At 42.9% G+C, this 20,838-nt stretch overlaps 1 protein-coding gene across 22 annotated transcripts in view; it reads right to left on the bottom strand.

Annotated features, from left to right (window-relative positions):
- The window catches only part of ABLIM1 (actin binding LIM protein 1), a 230,778-nt gene that overhangs the window by 194,769 nt on the left and 15,171 nt on the right, over positions 1 to 20,838 (bottom strand). Inside the window, exon 1 of one of the 22 annotated variants that reach the window (XM_017944339.3) lies at positions 3,939 to 4,902. The exons of 20 other annotated variants lie outside the window; for them this stretch is intronic. In XM_017944339.3, the coding sequence (XP_017799828.1) occupies positions 3,939 to 3,954 (16 nt within the window). In that variant the 5' untranslated portion in view covers positions 3,955 to 4,902. Of the gene's footprint in view, positions 1 to 3,938; positions 4,903 to 20,838 lie in introns of those variants that run through there. One more of the 22 variants, XM_031652578.1, reaches the window with a different exon arrangement.

Genomic DNA, 20,838 nt, shown 5'->3' with positions numbered 1-20,838 from the left:
AAACCCCATTTCTACTAAAAGTACAAAATCAGCCAGGCGTGGTGGTGCACACCTGTAATCCCAGCTACTCAGGAGGCTGAAGCAGGAGAATCACTTAAACCTGGGAGGCAGAGGTTGCAGTAAGCTGAGACAGGGCCATTGCACTCCAGCCTGGGCAACAAGAGTGAAACTCTGTTTCAAAAAAAAAAGGACAAATTGTTCACATCTGTCACCCTCTGTGCTCAAGGGAATCCATTAAACTAAACCTTAAAGAGAACTGTGACCAAGGTGTCTTAGCACCCCATTGCTCTCTACAGCTGTAGTTCTAAACTGGAGCAATTCTGTTCCCCAAAGGGCATTTGCTAATGTCTGGAGACATATTTGATTGTCATGAGTAGGAAGTCAGTGCTGCTGGTATGTAGAGGTCAGGATTGCTGCTAAACATCATACAATGCACAAGACAGAATCACAAAGAATTATCTCTCAAAATATCAGTGATGCTGAGGTTGAAAAATCTTGCTCTAGAGAAAGTATTTGCCTTGTGGGTATGTGTGTGTGTGTGTCCCTACACACATGAATGTCGGGTGGAAGGTGAACATCCTTCCACTTAGACACTGGAATGAGTTTCACTGGGTCCTGCTCTATCCCAAAAGTGAGTTGGGCCATCCAACAATGTCAGAAAACTTCCAGGAAACAAAACAAAACAAACAAAATCTGATGTGCCTAAATGTAAAATTCTATTTACCTTGAAGTTTGTCTTGTGGCTAAATTCTTAGTCTTTTCACATGGTTTCCAAACCATAAGCATTCTTTATTATTTAAACTAAGTGTTTATAGAGCTTAATCTCTAACAGTTGCTTATTTTTATTTTCTGTAACAAAGATAAATAATAAATCCCTTTTGTATTCTTAAAACTTGTACTGGAACACACATTAGCTAGACAATTACAGCTTTTTAAATGAGTATAGTGAGCCTCTGGAGTACAGATTGACGAGCATCTATTTAGGAAGGCAGTTATTGACAGATAAACCCGCAGAAATCTCCTGTGCTTCTCTGTTACAGGATACAGCAAGGGTAAGGTACCCTTGAAGACATAAGAGAAATAACCATTTCATCAAGATTCTGGAATCAGTAAGTGTCTGCAGCTGGAAGTGAATGGGTACCTGGTCAGGAGAACAAAAGATAATGAGGTCAAAGGATGTCAGCAAATGCCACTCCACACTAGTGGAGGCAATCAGCCAGTGTGCTTTCTCTCCAGCCCATGTCAGCCCCAAACCAGGTATCTTATCCTAGAGAGAAAACTATGAGGCAAGCCAGTGTGAGCTCTAAGTGGCAAGCACAACAGAGTCTATGCCACTCCCCCTGGGGCCAGCCATGTTCCTCGGGATGGACACTGCCAGGACCTGAGTCTCCTCAAGTTGATTCCTGACAGCTCCACAAGGAAGGAAGGAGCTAGGCTTTTCTGTGAACAAGAAGAAATGGAGAGGATTGGAGAAGTTTCCGAATCAAGAAGACACAGTTTCCTGTTCCAGCTCTGACAACGGGCCAACCTGTTTTAGTTGTTTGCTGATCTACGGTGCGGGAGACACTAAGCTATGCACTGGAAAGTTAAAGATGGAGACACAGTGCCACTCCTGAAAGGCTCACCATCTTGTGACAGAGACAGCAGCTGTCAACACACTGGCAACTATGGTCTCTCCTCCACTGGGTGATAAGACACAGAGAATGAGCACTTTGTCTACGATCTGCTGTGTGACCTTGAGCAACTTACTTACCCTTTCTGATCCCCAGTTTTCTCATCTCTAGGATGAATGCATGGACTAAACAATCCCCAGTGCCTTTCTCACTTTAAGGGCTATGATCAAGTTCCCTTTTTTCTATGGAAGCCCTTGTGTAACTACCAAAAGCAAACAAACAAACAAAAAATGAAACAAAACGAAACAAACCTGCCTTTCTCTGTTGAGGGCTGAGGTCAGTGCAATCAGAAAGCAGTGGTGTGGACTGACACAGACCTCAAAATAAAAACAGAACAGCCTTTAATCAGTGGCTAAGGGTTAAGATAATATTAGTATGTGACCTCTCGGTGGCCTGTCTAAAGTGTTCCAGTTACAAGGTGGCCACTGACTTGTAGAGCAATGTGAACCCAGGCAATCTAAGCTTTGGAAAGTCTACAATGACTTAGAAAAAGAGCTGCTATTTGAGGACTACTGATTTATAATATATACCATATATAGCAAGCCTAGGTCTTCCAAGAGTCCCACAGGAATGGAATGAAGAAATGGCTTTGTAATTCCCTTTCCCGTCACTCATAAATTACTCATATCAGGGAAACAAACTCAAATCCATTAGCAACAGAGATGAGGGCCATGTCATAGTCGGGTGGGAGCTACAAATGAAGAGATCTGACCTGCAGTAAATGTCAACATCTGTGTTTGGTACTGAGGGTTCCTGGAAGCACTCCCAAAAGAGTGGAAATATTATTAGAAGCACCTTTATTCACACCGAATCATTTCACTCAATTACCATATACCCACTGAAAGACCAGCTACAGCATGTGATTACTAAAAATCTACAGGAGCAGAGTGAATAGAGCACAATCACATTTCTCTTTTGTCCTGAGGTGCAGCCTTTACACTGAGGATCCTGTATGTCAATCCATCCATTAGTATAATAGAAGCAAACGGAGTTTCAAGCAACAAGGATCAACTTGAGTTCAGCATTTTCATCTTAAATCGATTCCCTGTAGTAGCTTTAAGATAAAGGAAACACAGATAAGTCATTGAAATGGTTCAAGACCGCCCTGAAAGAGTAGCTGTCTGTGTTTAGGGAGGAAAGAACGTCCCCACGGTAAGAAAATGTGACAATAAATCTAAGAGTACTAGACAGCAAAATTAAAGAGTGGTTATTTACATTATAAAATCATTTGGTGAGGGTCCCTAAGACATAATAAAAGAGAAAAAAATAAGTTACAGAAAAATGATCATAGAACGATTCAATTTTTATATTCAAATGTGTCTGTCTGTCTCTAATTCCGGTCTAGAAAGGTCTAGCAAGATACACAGTACCCATTAACAATTTTATCTCTAGAGAGGAGAGGGGAATTGAAGCTGACAAGGCAGAAGTGAGGGGCTTTCACTTCCCCTCCCTATTCTCCTGCAACATTTTACTTTCTTAAGACAAGGTGTATTTATATATTACTTGAATCACTCAAAACAAGCATTGCGGTGTTCTTTCACATTTCCCGGAGAAACAAATCATTTCAACTATCATTCAATTCTGAAAGATGTACCTTCCATTTCAGGACCACGCCTAGTGCATAAATAATGTACACCTGTTCAGGCCACACCTGTCCTCTCCCTTTTAATACTCTCCTTGTGATGTGATGTAGTTTCCTTTGCCATGTGCAGCATCCTTTAAGAAGGTGTTTGGAGGAGTGATTAGGAATAATACTGAAATGACAGGTTATACATGCAGAGCACCTGAAGGCTTTAAAACAGACCAGCTTCTCCTTTCAGCCGGATCTAGCGAGGCCTGGGCATGTCCCAGCACCACACAGCCTAGCCCGGGCAGGAAGAGCCCTTTCATGACATATGTTAATTAACTTATTGATTGGTGGAGCGCGGTGGTAAGAGAGGAAGGGAATGATGGTTGGGATGGGGGGCAAGACGGCAAGTCTCAAACACAACAAAAAATTCAAAATGCAATAGCAATCAAAAAAGACACACATCCCAGAGCTCAGCTGTGCTCCAGAAATAGGATGTGCTTCCTTTGCGGTGGCGAAATTCAAGATTCTGAACGAAGTCTCGGTTCGATGGAAACCCAGACTTCACAATACAGAGCTTCTCACACCGAGAACATGTCCGCCCGGCTTTCGATTGATCATTCCCCGTTAGGTGGCCGAGCCCTGCGGTGCCATTCCAACTTCTGCAACCATGCACAGTGATCGATATTTATAATTACCTTTTTCCTTCACCATGGCAACCGGGTCCTCCGACGAGCGGGACTGAAGAAGGAACGAGGAATAAACTCTGGGAGTGGAAGCGCGCCTCGGCAGACAGATTCGCGGGCGCTCGGGCGGCCAGGAGAAGCCCCGGCATCAGCCTGTGAGGTCCGGGGCTGCGGTCTCGAGTCCCGCCCCGCCTCGGCGGGCCCCGCTCCCACGCCCACCCCGCGATCGCCCCCGCGCTCTCCGCCGCCCGCCCGCCGAGCTGCAGCCGCGCCCTGCTCGGGGACTCTGCCCTGCGGCTGAAACCACTCGCTACAGCTGCTGCTGTAACAAATGCAAAATTCCACTGTCCTAATCTCTGGTCACTGACACCACCTTGTATTCCTCGCGCCGAGGACGGGCTATGAAAGGCTCCCGAACGCTGGCCCCCTCCCACAGTCTGATAAATGATTGCCAGGAGGAGGAGGACCGAGCACCAGCTAGAGACGATTCCAATTAGTACGACTCGTCAATGGTTAGCTTATGGGCTCCCTGTTACAGTCGCTTTCAGTTTTTACTACGGCTTCTTTCAGGCAAACTGGATAAATAAAATTGGCCTTAATGTAAAACAAAAACAGAATAATGACACCAATGGCAATTTCAAGTTCACTTTCTTACGAAAAATGAATAATGACATTTGGTTTGCACGGCTGCTCCCCGCTAGAATCTACCTGAATGGGGTTGGGGGAAGGTAGAGACAGTGAGAGACAGCCCGGGAAGAGGATCTTTCAGGATTCTATTCCTTATCCAGGATCCAATTCAGGGTCAAAGTTAAAGTCTGATCTATCCATTGAGGGGGGATTTTGACTTCCCCTTCTCCCTCTGTTTCATCGGAGTTTTTAGACAAGCCCCTTGGATGTGCATATGCCAGGGAGGAACTCTAGTCACGATTAAGGGACAAATAGCCTCATCTAGTACGGTCCACCACCGGAATCAGCCTAAAGCTGACCCCCCAGCAGCAGCTCGGAGGAGGCTTTTGTTTTCTGACCCACAGGGTCACGGGCTGTCCTGTGACCTGTCCTGCTGTCCTGTCAGCTGGGGACTTCTGGCTCACAAAGCCAATGCCCACGCGACTCCAGCCCCTGTCTCCCAAATCCAGCTCAGGGGGTCCCGACCGCATGCCATATACATCCACCATGTGGGAGAAATGGGATGAGCAAGAGACAAAAAGCCAGACATCACACGGCAGGGAGAGCAGCAGATGGCCAACACATCTTTCAGAACCAGAATGCACAGCCAGTATTAGATGGTATTTACTGCAAATATTGTAACATGTTGAGTCTAAGAGAGCCAGGGGAACAGAAAGGAATGAAGTCAGTCAACCTGCCTCCTCTTTGACTCAGAGGGTGTGTATGGCTGAAATGAACTACATTTGGTGGGTCTGGGGAGAAGGGGGAAAAATGCCCATTTCTTCACATTCATCTCGGGTAGGTCTTCAATGCTGGTTTTCTGATGTGTAACGGTAGCACATCTCAGGCAGCTGTGACATTCCTACATCTGTGACTCAGGGCTTTACTATTAATAGCTTAGGTGTCTCAGGCTGTAAGGAAGAGCTAAGTCCCCTCCAGCCCCTGGGTTGTCTTTTCTATGATGACATACTTCGCCCACACCACTCCCCGCACCCATGGCAGCCCCATAAGGTCATGTTTTCCCTAAGTCAGCAGCCAGCTGGAGTGTAAGCACTGAAGAGCGTTTAAGCGGCTTCTCTAACCTCCATTCATAAATATGAGCCAAGCATGAGAGCGACTAGACCTCCAGTCCAGAGAGATGGCAGAGTTCAAGAGCATCCAGGAAACAAGCCCTTCACGTTCCCCAGTTTTCAAGGCTGAAACTGCACTAGTCTACTTTCCCACTCCTAATCACCCTCAGAGCCTTTAAGGAGATGCTGACAAGCAAAATTAACTGCAGAGAGCTGGAATTAGGCTGTTTTGTGAGCCTAGCAGGTGAATCTATTTTATCATATTTTTGCTGTTTAACTACATCGGCATCTCACTTAAGCACTTCTCTCCAAAGCGCTCATGTTATTCAGCCCAAAGCAAAGAAGCAGCTTTCTTTCTCTTTCCTTCCACCAGCCCCTACTCCTCCTCACCCCTTCCTCGCTACTATAATGTGACAGTAAAACACCATTGGTTTCTAGAGCAAACCCAATCATATGTTAAGTGTTCCAGATATTGTAAATGCCATTAGCTCAATTTTTCTTTTATTTGATGTCAGTTTAAAACTCTGACATTTAAGTTTACTAACCAAATTGGTCTCTTATTACAGTTCTTAACCTACCTGTATACGTTGGTGGATAAATCGCACAGAAACAAGAGTTTGGAAAGGCTCTCTGGCAGCTTTGGAGACTAAGCTGGCAGAGTAACAGCTGGTGCCTATTCATTTTCAGAGAAGCCTTTTCTAAAGGAAAATACTACATAGTGGTTCAGAGAGATTTTCCCCCCGCCTGTGTTTTCCATGGAAAGAATTTTCCTGTACCACAGTCAAAGTGAAATGAGTCACCAGCATTTAGTTGCTAAGTAATAGTCATATGGCAAAAGTCCCCCCACCAATCAGACACTGCTACTTTGGGATAAAAGTATCCACTCTGCACTTTTAAGATAACCAAAGAGTGTATTACTAAAGTTATTTTTGGAATGTGGGAGAGTAAAACCAAATTGTTTTTGCCTCCTTGCCTCAGGGCAGAATTGCTAAAGAGCTTTAAGAACAGAAGCAAAGCATAGACATTTTCTGCTTTACAGCTAAAGCTGCAAGAAGTGCAGCAAAGTAAATCAAGAATAAAAATGAAATATAGAGTTCAAAAGAAAGAACTTTTTATTCTTATATCTTGAGATGATTTCCAAAGAACTTATCTCGATCTCATTCCACTCTGATAAGTCTTCATAATACAGACACCAACCCAAGGTTTTATTGTTTTTTGCCCCATCAAACTGACCCATTGCTTTCTTCTCATTCACCCACAACATAAAGCAAGGGTTGTCCACAAGGGACCAAAGGACAGAAACCATTTTGTTGGAGAGAAAAGCTTGTTAGCATACAGCCCCTCTTGGCAAAAATTCCAGCACACATCGTTTCAATAGCGATGCCAGTTAGGAGGGAAATGTTACAACTAGAAACCAGCAACCTGGCAGAGTCCACTTCCTCATTGCTTATTCTCCTCTGCAGAGCCACGGGTCACCTACTGTACGTGCACCTGTAGTGCAGGAATTTCAGGATCCCTCCGTGGGGCTGGAACACCAGGTATCCAGGTGTTACCCCCCAACACCACTGGACTCATTTTTTTGGTTGTTGTTTTGAGACGGAGTCTCACTCTGTCACCCAGGCTGGAGTGCAGTGGCACAATCTCAGCTCACTGCAACCTCCACCTCCCGAGTTTCAAGCGATTCTCCTGCCTCAGCCTCCCGAGTAGCTGGGATTACAGGTGCACCACCACACCTGACTAATTTTTGTATTTTTAGTAGAGACAGGGTTTCACCATGTTGGCCAGGCTGATTTCGAACTCCTGACCTCAGGTGATCCGCCTGCCTTGGCCTCTCACAGTGCTGGGATTACAGGCGTAGGCCACTGCGCCTGGCCCCCGCTGGACTCTTTAACAAAAAGCATGCTTAAAATCCTTTCTAGCAGAATTCAGCTGAAAGAAACCTGGAGAATGAGTTCCTATTTGCTTTCTACTTAGTGTTGGCATCAATCAATCTCATTTCAGAGATTTATGGGACACCTGCTGTGTGCCAGGTACTGGGCTGGGAGTACAAAAGCAAGAAGAGAGAAACCACTGCCCTGGAGGTGCTCACCATCTAGCGGAGGAGATGCATGCACACAAATATTCTCAATGAAATGAAAAAGGTATTAAGACAGGAGTAGGCACGGGGTGCACGGCAGTGCTGAGTCCAACCTGGAGTCAGGAGGGGCTTCCAGGAAGAGTAAGAAGGTAGGTAATGACTGGTCAAGTGCAGAAAGAGGGAAAGTCATTCCAAGTGGAGGTAATAGGGCAAGAAGGCATCCAGTAGTTCACTATTGGTGGGGAGAAGGGAGAGGATCAAGATGAGGCTGGGTGACAGGTGACAGAGGGCCCTCCATGCCACTCTAAAGAATGGACCTTAGAAATGTTGTGATTAAAGTCTCAAACCTAAGCTACCTATTTCTTTCTAAATGGAGTGCAAAGGCTCTGGCTGCATTTCAAGGTACAGCATGATCTGTTTCCAACCATACTGCCTCCTCCCTCGATTTGGATTGTGTTGGTGTGTGCATTTCTGGTGTTTAGTACACAACTTGACATGGAGTAGATGCATAGGAAGTGTCTATTCATTTATTTAAACATTTCCCAGGTCAACAGACTAAAAAGATAGCCATACATGTCTCACACACAGTATTTTAAGAAGTACAAGCCGTTCGGGATTGGCTTATCTCTTCTATTGTAATGGCTTCAAGTCCACAACTAGGTTGTAAGCTCTCTAAAGGCAAGGAGGGTTTCGTCCACACTAGGCTGATAAGAGTGTGGTTTGCAAGGCTCTGCGTGGTGGTGCATACCTGTAATCCCAGCACTTTGGGAGGTCGAGGCGGGTGGGTCACTTGAGGTCGGGAGTTTGAGACCAGCCTGACCAACACAGTGAAACCCCATCTCTTCTAAAAATACAAAAACTAGCCAGATGTGGTGGCGTGCACCTGTAATCTCAAATGCTTGGGAGGCTGAGGCAGAAGAATCGCTTGAACCCAGGAGGCAGAGGTTGCAGTGAGCCGAGATCGCACCACTGCACTCCAGCTGGGGTGACAGAGTAAGACTTTGTCTCTTTAAAAAAAAAAAAAAAAGAGTGTGGTGCTTTGCAGATCACCAGGGATAGAAATACAAGGGGTGCTTCAAATGCAGACACCTGGCCCCCACCACAGGTCTGACTGATAACTCAGATTCTCTGGGAAGGAGGTCTGAGCAGCAGCCAGCTTCCCCAGTGACTAAGGACCCCTTGCTAACAAGTTGGCTTGCAAAGCACTAGGATAGACTGAGATTTACAAACAGCTATATACCATGCTGTCGCATCTGATAAACAATCCTTATACTCTCTGTTAGCCAAAATAACAATCAGCTGGACATTAACTGCAATCTTAATGACAATTTATTAGAAGTGGTGATTCCAAAGTTTCCTACAGTCTAGGACAAATTCCTAAATGTCTGATCCCTCTTGATCCTACTCACTCTCATGTCCTCAACGGACAATTCTTAGGATTTTTTCCATATGAATCTCATAGAATCAATGCCCAGCAAAGTTCTTTTCCTTGAGTTCTTAAAGTAGAATTATTTTATGGTTGTATCCAAACTTCCCCATGGTCTTTTTCAAAAGCCATTTCTGAGTTTGGACCCAAGCAATAGGTTGCACTTCAAGAAAAATCGCAAAAAATACTACAGTATATTTAAAGCTCCCTATAAACAAATCAGTAACGATATAAATGACAGAGTGAACAAAAAATAAATCATTTTCCTACAAGAGCAGCAAAAGCTATTACTAGAATTCTAAGGATCTTGGGATAGTAAAGAGTTTCAGAGATTTTAGCCTAACTTCAGACTCATGAGTACACAACTACAAAAATAGTTCTCTGAATTATTTGGGAAAAGGCCTTTTTTAAAAACAGTTTACTACCATCTAGCTTTCTCTTTTACTGTAATATTTTCTAGATAGAAATCCAGTTATTAGGATATAAAAATGGTTGCTTTCCATCAGGTAGAATTGCAATGCCTTCCCTGACAACAGTCCCCTCTTTCTGGTACTTACCACCACCAAGTGCTTTGAAGTTGACTATGTTGTAATGAAGGATGGACATATCTATTTTTGCAAAAGATTGTGGGCTCCCTGAGGGAAGGGGTCACATGTTATTGTATCTGTACTGTATTCACATAGTAATACACAAAGGCACAAAGTAGGAATGCAATATTTGATGAATAAATAAATACTCCTTTTTGTAATCAAATAGACTGACTTTAAAATCTAACTCAAATATAAGAGTACATTCAGTCTCTTAGATAAAAATCAATTTAGTGATTGCTTCAAAGTATTTGCCAAGATGCAAGCCAATAATTACTTTGGAGAGAAAGTAGGCCAAAGAGGAACTTCCTCAGGCAGTCATTTTACAAAGTCCCCTTTATAACCTACCCTCACAGCTACTTTGGTCACCATTAGAGCCCAGTATGTGTCAGCCACCATTCTAATCGCTACATGATCACCTCATCTTGTCCTCATAACAACTGGATGAAGTACATATTATTATACTTTATATGTGAGAAAAGAGTTTGGTAAGAGGCTGAAGCCATGGGTCCTCTCTGTGTCACTGGGCCTTCCCTTCTGCAGAGGTTGTTAAAGAGCCTCTCATCCCATGCTCTGCCTATACACACACACACACACACACACACACACACACACAAGCATTTCTGAAGGCCAGGTGCACTCAATGTACATCAACAGGCATTTCTAAAAGGCCTGGCATGATAGAAGTGATGCTGCCTTTTGCCTTGCCTGTGTAAAGCAATCCTTTTTCCAGATAACTCATCCTTTATCGGTTCTTGGACTTCATATGGAAGGACCTGTCAGGTGAATAGCACCATAACCGTGGCCTGTGGCACCCACTGTTGGCTGCACAGGGGAAGATGATGTACCCAGACCCACATAGCAAGACTTCAAAAGTGCAGTGTAATCATCCACCCTGTCTAATCATTCTCAAGGAATGACATTTCTGTGGTTTATGTAGACAGCAAGTTAAAATTAAAAATCTTTTTGCAAGGTTTACAAAGCCTACATTTGTTCCCCTACCTCATCTGGCCTTATAATAAATTCTCCTAACTATGCCCTGGAACAGTCCCAGAAAATAACCTGTCTCTCATACTCCTGGATTTGTCAGTCATCATCGGAGGAACTAGCCAAGTAAAACCTGCAGCACACACAACCATTACTGCATTTGCTACCACAGGAATGGGAGCTTTGTCATCTAACACGTCTCAGCAAGTTTCTCTAGTTCTTAGTACGGAGAAGAGACCATGCAACCCATACCCTGGTTTGTGGCAATCTGTAACTTGTATTCATAAACAGGCATTAATTAAGATAAAAGCGGAAGTCCTAAAGCAGACTTGTCCATGGTTACACAATTACTTAGAAATGGGCCAAAACCCCTCAGATCCTGCCGCCTACCCCGTGGTTATTCTATCATGCCACACTGGCCACACAGGCAGCCTGATTAAACACAGGCTGGGTTTCAATTCTAGCTCCACCACACGCTGAGTGACCCTGGGCACATTGTTTTCTCTCTCTGGGTTTCAGCAGTCTCTGCTGTGAATGGTATGAGACGTTCCACTTGTGAGGCTGTGGTGAGGACAGGGGCAGCTTCACGGCATGTGACCCGCAGCATTGCATAGGGTCCTGTGCTCAGAAGGTGTCTCTATTTGGTTTAATGCTTTGCTGCTGCTATACTGACATTTGTAATAATTTAGTCTTTGAACTTGTGTTGTGTAAGTGAAGTCTGATGGGACAGTGGAGCACACATGTGAACAGATGAGATGCGTGCAGTTTGTGTGTTTGCTGTTCCTGCTGCCCATGCACACAGTGTTTGCAACGCCCCCTGAGCACAGGATTCCAGTGTAGTCACCATGTGTAGGAATTCAGGGAGACTCAAAGTGAGGACAAGGTGTGTTATATCCACAACTGAGTCACATTCCATTCAAACCAGGATGCTTGCTTTGAATGCACAGAGAAAGCAATGATGTTCTAGGAAACACAAACAACCAAGGAACCTTAATATATTCCTTCCTATCCACGTTAGTTCCCTGTATTAGCCAACCACTCACACCAAAAATCATGACACAGAAGGAAAGGGAAAGACAGGGCAACCAGTGCTGTCTTCCTTTTAGCCTTTCCTTATTCATCAATAAGTCAAAGGTAGAGAACATTGGTAAAATGTGCACGTATCAAGAAGTGAAATAAAAACAGTTGAGGGCCGGGCATGGTGGCTCACACCTATAATCCCAGCACTTTGGGAGGCTGAGGCGGGAGGATCATCTGAGGCCAGGAGTTCGAGACCAGCCTGGCCAACATGGTGAAACCTCATCTCTACTAATAATACAAAAATTAGCCAGGCATGGTGGCGGGCACCTGTAGTCCCAGCTACTTGGAAAGCTGGGGCAGGAGAATCGCTTGAACCCAGGAGGCGGAGGTTGCAGTGAGCCAAGATCGCGCCACTGCACTCCAGCCTGAAAGACAGAGCAAGAAACCATCTCAAAGCAAACAACAAACAAACAAGTTGAGTCAGATTTGTGCATTGTGCATTTCTACTGTTCTAAAAAGAATAAAGTACATAGCATCTATGACCTGTGCAATACAAATTGTGTAATTTCAGTGATTCCATTGAGTTAAATGTTGTTATATTTGCACTTAAAATTGGCATTGCACAATAAAAGGTAAAATTCACAATAATAATTTAAAAATTTAATTTTACTTTATTTAGGACAACATTAAATAGCAAATAAAAACTACTGAGTTGAGAGAATCTGGGGCATAAACAAAAAAGCTATATTTTAGTACCACTAATGGCACTTTCTCCTGCATTTTAAACAACGGATCCCACATTTTTCTTTCATACTGGGCCCTGAAAATTATGTGTCCTGTGCTGGGTGAGAATAACAGGTGATCTATCCCAAAAGAAAGTACCTAGTACTAAGAAGGAATGCAGTTAAGGGTAACAACTATTGTTATTTCATTTCTCACTGCCTCATCAATTCACAATAAAATAAGATAAGCTTGAAAACTGTAAAATTCAAGTTTTCAAAACCATTTGAAGGTATAAGGAGCCTTCTAATAATATCGAAGCTGGGGGATTTAACCTGTAACACCTTAAAGAATTTAGATCCTCCCCCTCCCCCAATATTTTGTTATATGACCTCTGCTGCCAAATGAGAAAGTCACTGTGAAGGCAAACATTTAAAAAAAAAAAAAAAAAAAAAAGGGTGGACTTTGATGTTAGGAACTCTTCCCAGGAAGACACGATTGTTACCTTCAGCCCATTCATTCATGCAACACATATTTATCAAGTGTTTACTAAGTGTCAGGAACTGTTCTAGGTGTTGGGATATCACAGCGAAGAAACCAGACAAAAATCCTTGCCATGAAGGAGACATATCCTAGTTGGGAAGGTTGAAGTTGACATAATAAAATACATGAGTAATATGTACATATATATAAATATATATGATTATATATTAGAAAGCGATAAGTACTATGGAGAAAAGGCAAGGCCGGGGACGGAGAATGTTGCGGGGAGAAGCTGTGGTTTTAAGTAGAGTAGTAGAGGAAGGTCTCTTTGAGGAAGTGCTATGCGAGTAAGTACCTGAAGAAGGGAAGAGAATAAGCCTTGTAGATTCTGAGGAAAAACCACTCCGCACAGAGTGAGCAATAAGTGCAAACGTCCTGAGATGGGAGCCCACCTGGTATGTTCAAGGCAGTGGGGAGGCTGGTGAGATCAGGAGGCAGACAGCAAGAGGCGTGAAGTTAGTGAGGTGGAGGAGTTAGGGCCTGCAGGTCATTGTAAAGGGCCTTGGCTTTTCCCCTAAGCTGTTCTGTTTTGTTTTGTTTTGAGACACGGTCTCACTCGGTCACCCAGGCCAGAGTGCGGTGGTATGATCATAGTTCACTGCAGCCTCAACCTCCAAGGCTCAAGTGGCCTTCCCACCTCAGCCTCCCAAGTAGCTGGGACTACAGGTGTGCATCACCATACCCGGCTGATTTTTAATTTTTAATTTTTTTTTTTTTTTGTAGTGACAGGGTCTTGCTATTGCACAGGCTGGTCTCGAACTCCTGGCCTCAAGTGATCCTCCAGTCTTGGCTTCCAAAAGTGGTGGGATTACAGATACGAGCCCACTCGTATCTCTGTTCAAAGCCACGGTGGGATTTGAACAGAGAAAGCAGCATGATCTGATCGTCAACTCCACGGATCCTCGGCTGCTCTGTGGAAACTAGAGTTAAGGAGAGTGAGCACAGATGCAGAATGCTGAATTAGTGCATGAAATAAAAAAGAGCTCAAGGATGAGATGATGACACAACAAGATTAGATGAAAAAGGTTAGAGAAATTAAGACATAAAAACCAAGGACAAAGAATATCAATAGTAAGAATGGAAATATCAAAGAACAAAAAAATGCTGATAAAATATCTAATTCCTAGTACAGAGAAAATTTTGAAATGATTTCAATGAATGCAGAAAAAAGAGCCTCAAACAATGAGAGAAAACAATAGAAGTGCAAGATGAAGAAAGATTTTTTTAAATGTATGTCTTAGAAGTAGAGAACCTAAGAAGCAGATGTATTCAAAGATTAAATACACAAGAATACCCCTGAAATGAAGAGACAGCTGAATTCACAGGTTTAAAGATTACAGATATAACATATTTTGAGAAAATTTGATACAGAATGCTGACTCCAAGTCCTAGGCTAAGCCTTAGGACTCCAAGATATCATTCTCCATATGTCCAGGCAGAAAAACCCTATTGCTCACAAAAAGAGAAAAACTCAGGCTAGCTTCAGACTTCTCAACAGCAACACTGATACTTAGAAGATGATGAAGCAATACCTGGATGTCTTGAGGGAAAGAAAGAAACTTACACCTGCCAAAATGTCCAAGAACCTGACAAAAGAACCAAGAAACTTACACCTGCCAAAACGTCATTCAGAGATAAGGGCAATGGGCAAACCACCACAAACAGAAAGGTGTTTGGGAAGCACGACACCGTGAACCCTTCTTGGGAAAACTGATGGAAAACAACATCCAGCCAATTAGGAGATGAGTTAAAATAAGCTCAGCAATGCAAGCACTAGTAAAAGTGCTAGCAGTGAGCAGTGAATTCAATTAGGAAACTGACACCACAATTACCTGATTATGGTTAGAAAGGAATATGGAAATATTTTGAGGAAAGGAAAATGTGAAAACAACATTACAACTAACAAAAATTGGAGGTGAGTAGGAGACAGCTATGACAGTGCTACTGTCCTCGTGTACACACTAGGGAGGTAATGACTGGTGCCAGACTGTACAAGATTCTTCATCTAAGCATCTCACAGAAGCAACCTCAGATCACATCACCCAAACACTTCATCTTTGCTCGGAGACTATGTAAAATCTCATCACTGTGCTTATATCCCAGTTCCTATTTCTTGGACTTGGTAAGGCAAAGCATATCATAAGGCAAACTTATCTTCAGGATCTTTTAAGAAAAGGGAGATGACGTATCTTTAACTTTTTACTGATTATATCCAGATTTTTTTTTTTTTTCTGATACAGTGTCTCACTCTGTCACACAGGCTGGAGTCCAACGGCAAGATCATGGCTCATTGCAACCTGAAACTCCTGGGCTCAAGTGATCCTCCCACTCCAGCCTCCTGAGTAGCTGGGACCACAGACATGCATCATTACATCCAGCTAATTTTTAATTTTTTTTGTAGAGATGGGGTCTCACTACATTGCCCAGGCTAGGTTTAAACTTCTGGGCTCAAGCAATCCTCTTGCCTCAGTCTCCCAAAGTGCTGGGATTACAGGCATGAGCCACTGACTCTAGCCTATATCCAGATTCTTAGTGCAAGAACCAAAATTGTTTCTAATTCATTAACATTTAAGATTTCTACAGCACGTTTCTTTCAGACAGACTGATGAACAAATAATTTTTTTTAAATACCTTGGTTCTGGCCAGGCACAGTGGCTCACGCCTGTAATCCCAGCACTTTGGGAGGCCGAGGCGGGCAGATCACGAGGTCAGGAGATCAAGACCATCCTAGCTAACACAGTGAAACCCCGTCTCTACCAAAAATACAAAAAAATTAGCTGGGCATGGTGGCGGGCACCTGTATTCCCAGCTACTCGGGAGGCTGAGGCAGGAGAATGTGGTGAACCCGGGAGGCGGAGCTTGCTGTGAGCCGAGATTGCGCCACTGCACTACAGCCTGGGTGACAGAGCAAGACTCTGTCTTAAAAAAAAAAAAAAAAAAAAAACTGGTTCTAAGGATAACCACATGGGGTTTTATTTCATATTTCCAGTTATTTAAGCTGTGTATTCATGAAAATGCCATGGAATTCTCAGGACAAGATTTCCATTCCATATGGAATCATTGCCTAGGTGTAATGATCTTTCTTGGGGGACTTTGTCGCATTCGTTGCTCATCTGTCCCTGCTCTACCCATCTTGTGAGTGGGCACTGAGCCGTATGACTCCTCCCCTTGCCTGTGGATGACTAGATTGTTAGTGGACACTGGATCAGAGAGAGGCCCATACATCAGCTGGCCAACAGCTTTTTTATCTGACTTTGAAAAAGATGAACTGGGCCAATTAGGTTTTCACTCCTAAAAATCTGAAGTTAGAGATACATATAAAAGTCCCAGTCAGTGGTGGATATCCACATTAAAAGATAAAGTTAGGCCAGGCCAGGTGTAGGCATCACAGAACCATGTATAGACCAAAGTCTCAAGGGACAGAGTGTCAGAGGAAGCCAGATGGGCAGGAAAGGAATGGGACATTCCCCCAAACTAAACTGCTGGTCCTGGAGCAGCCTGGAATTCTGTACTTCCTGAGGCCTGGCTGTCCAGCATTTCCTGGGTTCCTATCCCCACTCTCTCTACATATTTTGATTGGGTTATTGAAAAGTATAAGTGGATTGCTGTTCTTCAGAAACAAAAGATCCTTCATTAGAATGGAGAGGGAATTTTTACCAAAATAATACTTCAGTTGGACCATTTGCAATGGAATCTGTCAGTGCCCTACACATACCTCCTTGGCACTCGCCTCTGCAAGTCAGATGTGATTACTAGAAGCATCAAATGCGTGAGTGAATGTACCTGAAAGCAGCTGTCAAACAATGGTGATGGGGAGGTGGTAAACACCCCAGCTTCCTCATCCCTTGGCTGGGATATCTCTGCAGCACATCCCACACTACCTCTTAGAGGTCCCAATGGATTGGGACTTGCTGCCCATGCTGGTAACTGGCTTGATATTGCACCTTTTATTAGCCTCACTCCTCTAACAGTGATTCCTAGAATCACCTTCCAAATAAATTACTTACCTTTAAATTTTCCTCACAGAGTCTCTTTTTGGGCGGGGAGTTGTAAACAAAAGAGAATCTAAGATCCATATTTTTATGCTAAAAAAAATGTTGTCTTAAGTCACTGATCACTTTGATCTAAAGATAACCAGAGACAGATTCTAAATAGAACAATATCCTGGAAAGACCAAGCATGTTCATCAGACAGAATATATTTTTTTCTCAAGAAAATCAATTATTAACTGGATCATCTTATCATACAAACACAATGGAACTTGTATGCACACATACTATGCCAAAGCACTTCTTCCTTTAAAATATGTAAAGAAGACAACTTAGATTAACTCTGGTAGCAGAGGTCAGAACTACCAACTGCCTCATAAATAAATATGCCCCCAAAATGTCTTTTAGGCCTGTGTTTATGTTTTAGGCAGAAGGATGTGACCTATGACATTTACCAAGCTCTATAAAAATGAGTCATTTTACAATATTTACACATATATTACATGGGCTCTCTTTACAATTTTAAACAGCTGTATATTGCTACAATTCAACCAAAGATTGTGCTAGTACCATATGCCATATGCCAAGTTGGCTGTGTGTTCAAAAGAGATACAGAAGGTAGGTCTCTTCCCTTCCTTTCTCTCACTATCCCTAGCAAGATGGAAAACACTCTGCATATGTATTGAATTTGTTGGGATTTGGAGATTAGAGGGTGGACGGGAAGGAAAATATTTAGAACTTAAATTCTTCTTGGTTTTGGATATGGATTACACAATATTTCCCCTTCCTGAATAACATATACTAAGAGCCCTGAGCATTTCCCACTACGCTTCACTGGTTATTAAATTTGCACGCAGAAAAAAAAGCAACTAAGCCACAAGATGAGCATTCAGCCATAGCATCCACAATTGAGAACTAGGTGGGCAAAAATCAAAGGAAGAAATGAAGAGAAACAAATGAATGCTGACCCATTAATGAGGCTAACAATATTTACTGAGCATCTGCAATGTGCAAAGGCATCACCTTCAAGGGGCCAAAAGTGGTATAGAGATCAAAGATACCTAAACTAAACCCTCAGCAACCTTACATCTAAGTAGAGCAAATAGCACAAGGACCTAAATAACTCTAAAACAAGGCAGAAGGATTGGAATCAGAGATACTGACCAAACAGTATGAAGGTTCAAAGGAAGGAATGCTTGCTGCTCAGCAAGAGAGATAAGGAAAGCTTCAAGTCTAATGCTGTCTTCGCAACTACAGGAAGAGTTACAGATGGTTGGCTGGGCTCAACAGCTTTCTACCAGCTGCTGCCACATATAGAAAATGAACTGGATCACTCTTCGTATGTAGATACAGAAGTTAACCAAGAAATGTGTCGGATCTTGTTCGCATCTTCTTTAAATTCTTAAAATACACCAAGTGAACCACGATCTATGTTAAATCAAGTTCAGCTGAAGTATTACTAAACCATTAACTTCACTTAGTATTCCCATCATGGATAATACTGGACCAATTAGTGACCTCAATGATTAGACAGTTTTTTAAATTAATTAATTAATTTATATTTATTTATTTTTGAGACAGGGTCTCACTCTCTCACCCAGGTTGGAGTGCAGTGGCATGATCTTGGCTCACTGCAACCTCTGCCTCCTGGGTTCAAGCAATTCTCATGCCTCAGCCTCCCAAGTAGTTGGGATTAGAGATGTGTACCACCATGCCCAGCTCATTTTTGTATTTTTAGCGGAGACAGTGTTTCACCATGTTGGCCAGACTGGTCTCAAACTCCCGACCTCAGGTGATCTGCCCACCTTGGCCTCCCAAAGTGCTGACATTACAGGCGTGAGCCACCACGCCCGGCCTACGCTGTTATTAAGTAGCCACTACCCCTATAGTGCCACTGGCTACCAAGCGAAGATAGAGTCTGTGCCCTTTAGGGACAAGTGCCCAAGGAAAGGATAACAGAACATATCCAGCTACACAGTAGAATCACATGAGAGCACTTCTGGGAAAAGACTGATGTGAAACAGAACTGGGAATTGTCCCACAAAGACAGCAAATATTAAACACCCCAGAATATTCTAGTGATGTCAAAAATGACCTTACAAAATGATCCGGGTCGCGATGGACAGAAAGGGAGCTGGCTGAGTGCTGGCCGTGGCCCTAGTTATTTGACTTTTCTTCCCCAGCTCATCTTTATCCCAGGAGATCCTACTCTATGTCATGAGAATTCTCCCTCTCCACTTGGGCTGCAGGCAAACTTTTGTGAGCTAGATTTTTCTGGGCACTGTGAGTCACAATGTGTCCGATGTCCTCTGATTAATTTTGGTTGCTATCTATGGCCACAGAACTTGGACGAGGAAAGACTTCTAAACAGTAAACAAACAAAACTTGGGGGACCACAGTAAGGCACTTACAGGAAGTGAATTTAAAAGCCAGCTAAATGATTTCTCAAAGTAAAGGCCCTACCTTTCTTTATGTAATATTTGCAGACCTTTAAATTGTAAAGATATAAGCAGTTTTGAAGATTAAGATATAGGATGTAAATAGACATGAATGTACATATAGGATTTTTGTACATACAGGAAAACTGGTGATTTCACTTTGAGGGAATAGCTTTAATTTAATTTGAAATTGTATTAAGTGGTGGGAATGCAAAATAGTACAGCCACTGAGAAAACAGTTTGACAGTTTCTCAAAAAGTTAAACAGAGAATCACCATATGATCCAGGATTTCCACTCCTAGGTATACAACCAAGGGGACTGAAAACATGTTCACACAAAAACTCATATACAAGTGTTCATAGCAGCATTATTCATAATAGCCAGAAAGCAGGAAAAACACAAATGACCATCAGTTGATGAAAAGATAAAGAAAATGTGATATATCCCTACAATGGGATACTATTCCGCCATAAGAAGGAATACGGCATTTATCAATGCCACCTTCTTGATGAGCCTTGAAAACATTATACTAAGTAAATGAAGCCAGACACAAAAACCACAGGTTACATGATTCTAATCAGAAGAAATGTCTGGAATAGGCAAATCCACAAACACCTAAAGGAGCTCAGTAGCTGCCAGCAGCTGAGGAATGTGAGTAATCAGGGATGTTTTCTAATGGGCATAGGGTTTCCTTCTGGGCTGATAAAAATGCTCTGGAATTAGAGAGTGGGATGGTTGCACAACGTTGTGGTTCTACTAAAATCCACAGGATTGTACATGTTACAGTGAGGAATTTTATGGCGTACTACATTACATCTCAATTTTAAAATGTATGAAGTACCTTTATTTACCAAGCACTGTGTTATAGTCTGAAGAAACCATGAAAACCACCGTCCTGCCACCAAGGCACTTACTACCCGGTAGAGAGAGACATGCAAACAAACAGATTTATAAATAGCCAAGCATAGAGATGCTTGGATGGGCTTTTGTGTGGTACACAGCAGAGCCCTAAAAAGGACAGGTCTGGAGAGACTCCACAGGAAAGTCCCACCTGAGCTGAGTCTCCAACTAAACTAAAAATAATAATAATAATAATCATCATCATCATCCTTTGGTCTTCTCATGTAATATTAAACAGGGAGAGAAGAGGGCTAGGGTCTTAATCTAACGCTACCCTCTCATTATACCATAGACCTTAGGAAAATCATTTACTTCTCTGGACCTCAGTCTCTTACTTCCTATAAAAATAAGGTGTTGGCCGGGCACATTGGCTCACGCCTATAATCCCAGTGCTTTGGGAGGCTGAGGCGGGCAGGTCATTTGAGGTCAGGAGTTCAAGACCAGCTTTGGCCAACATGGTGAAACCCCATCTCTACTAGAAATACAAA

The sequence above is a fragment of the Papio anubis genome, chromosome 11 (genome assembly GCF_008728515.1).
Source record: "Papio anubis isolate 15944 chromosome 11, Panubis1.0, whole genome shotgun sequence".
Lineage (NCBI taxonomy): Eukaryota > Metazoa > Chordata > Mammalia > Primates > Cercopithecidae > Papio > Papio anubis.
Note: the sequence above shows the minus strand (reverse complement) of the source record. Positions and strands in the feature narration are given on the sequence as shown.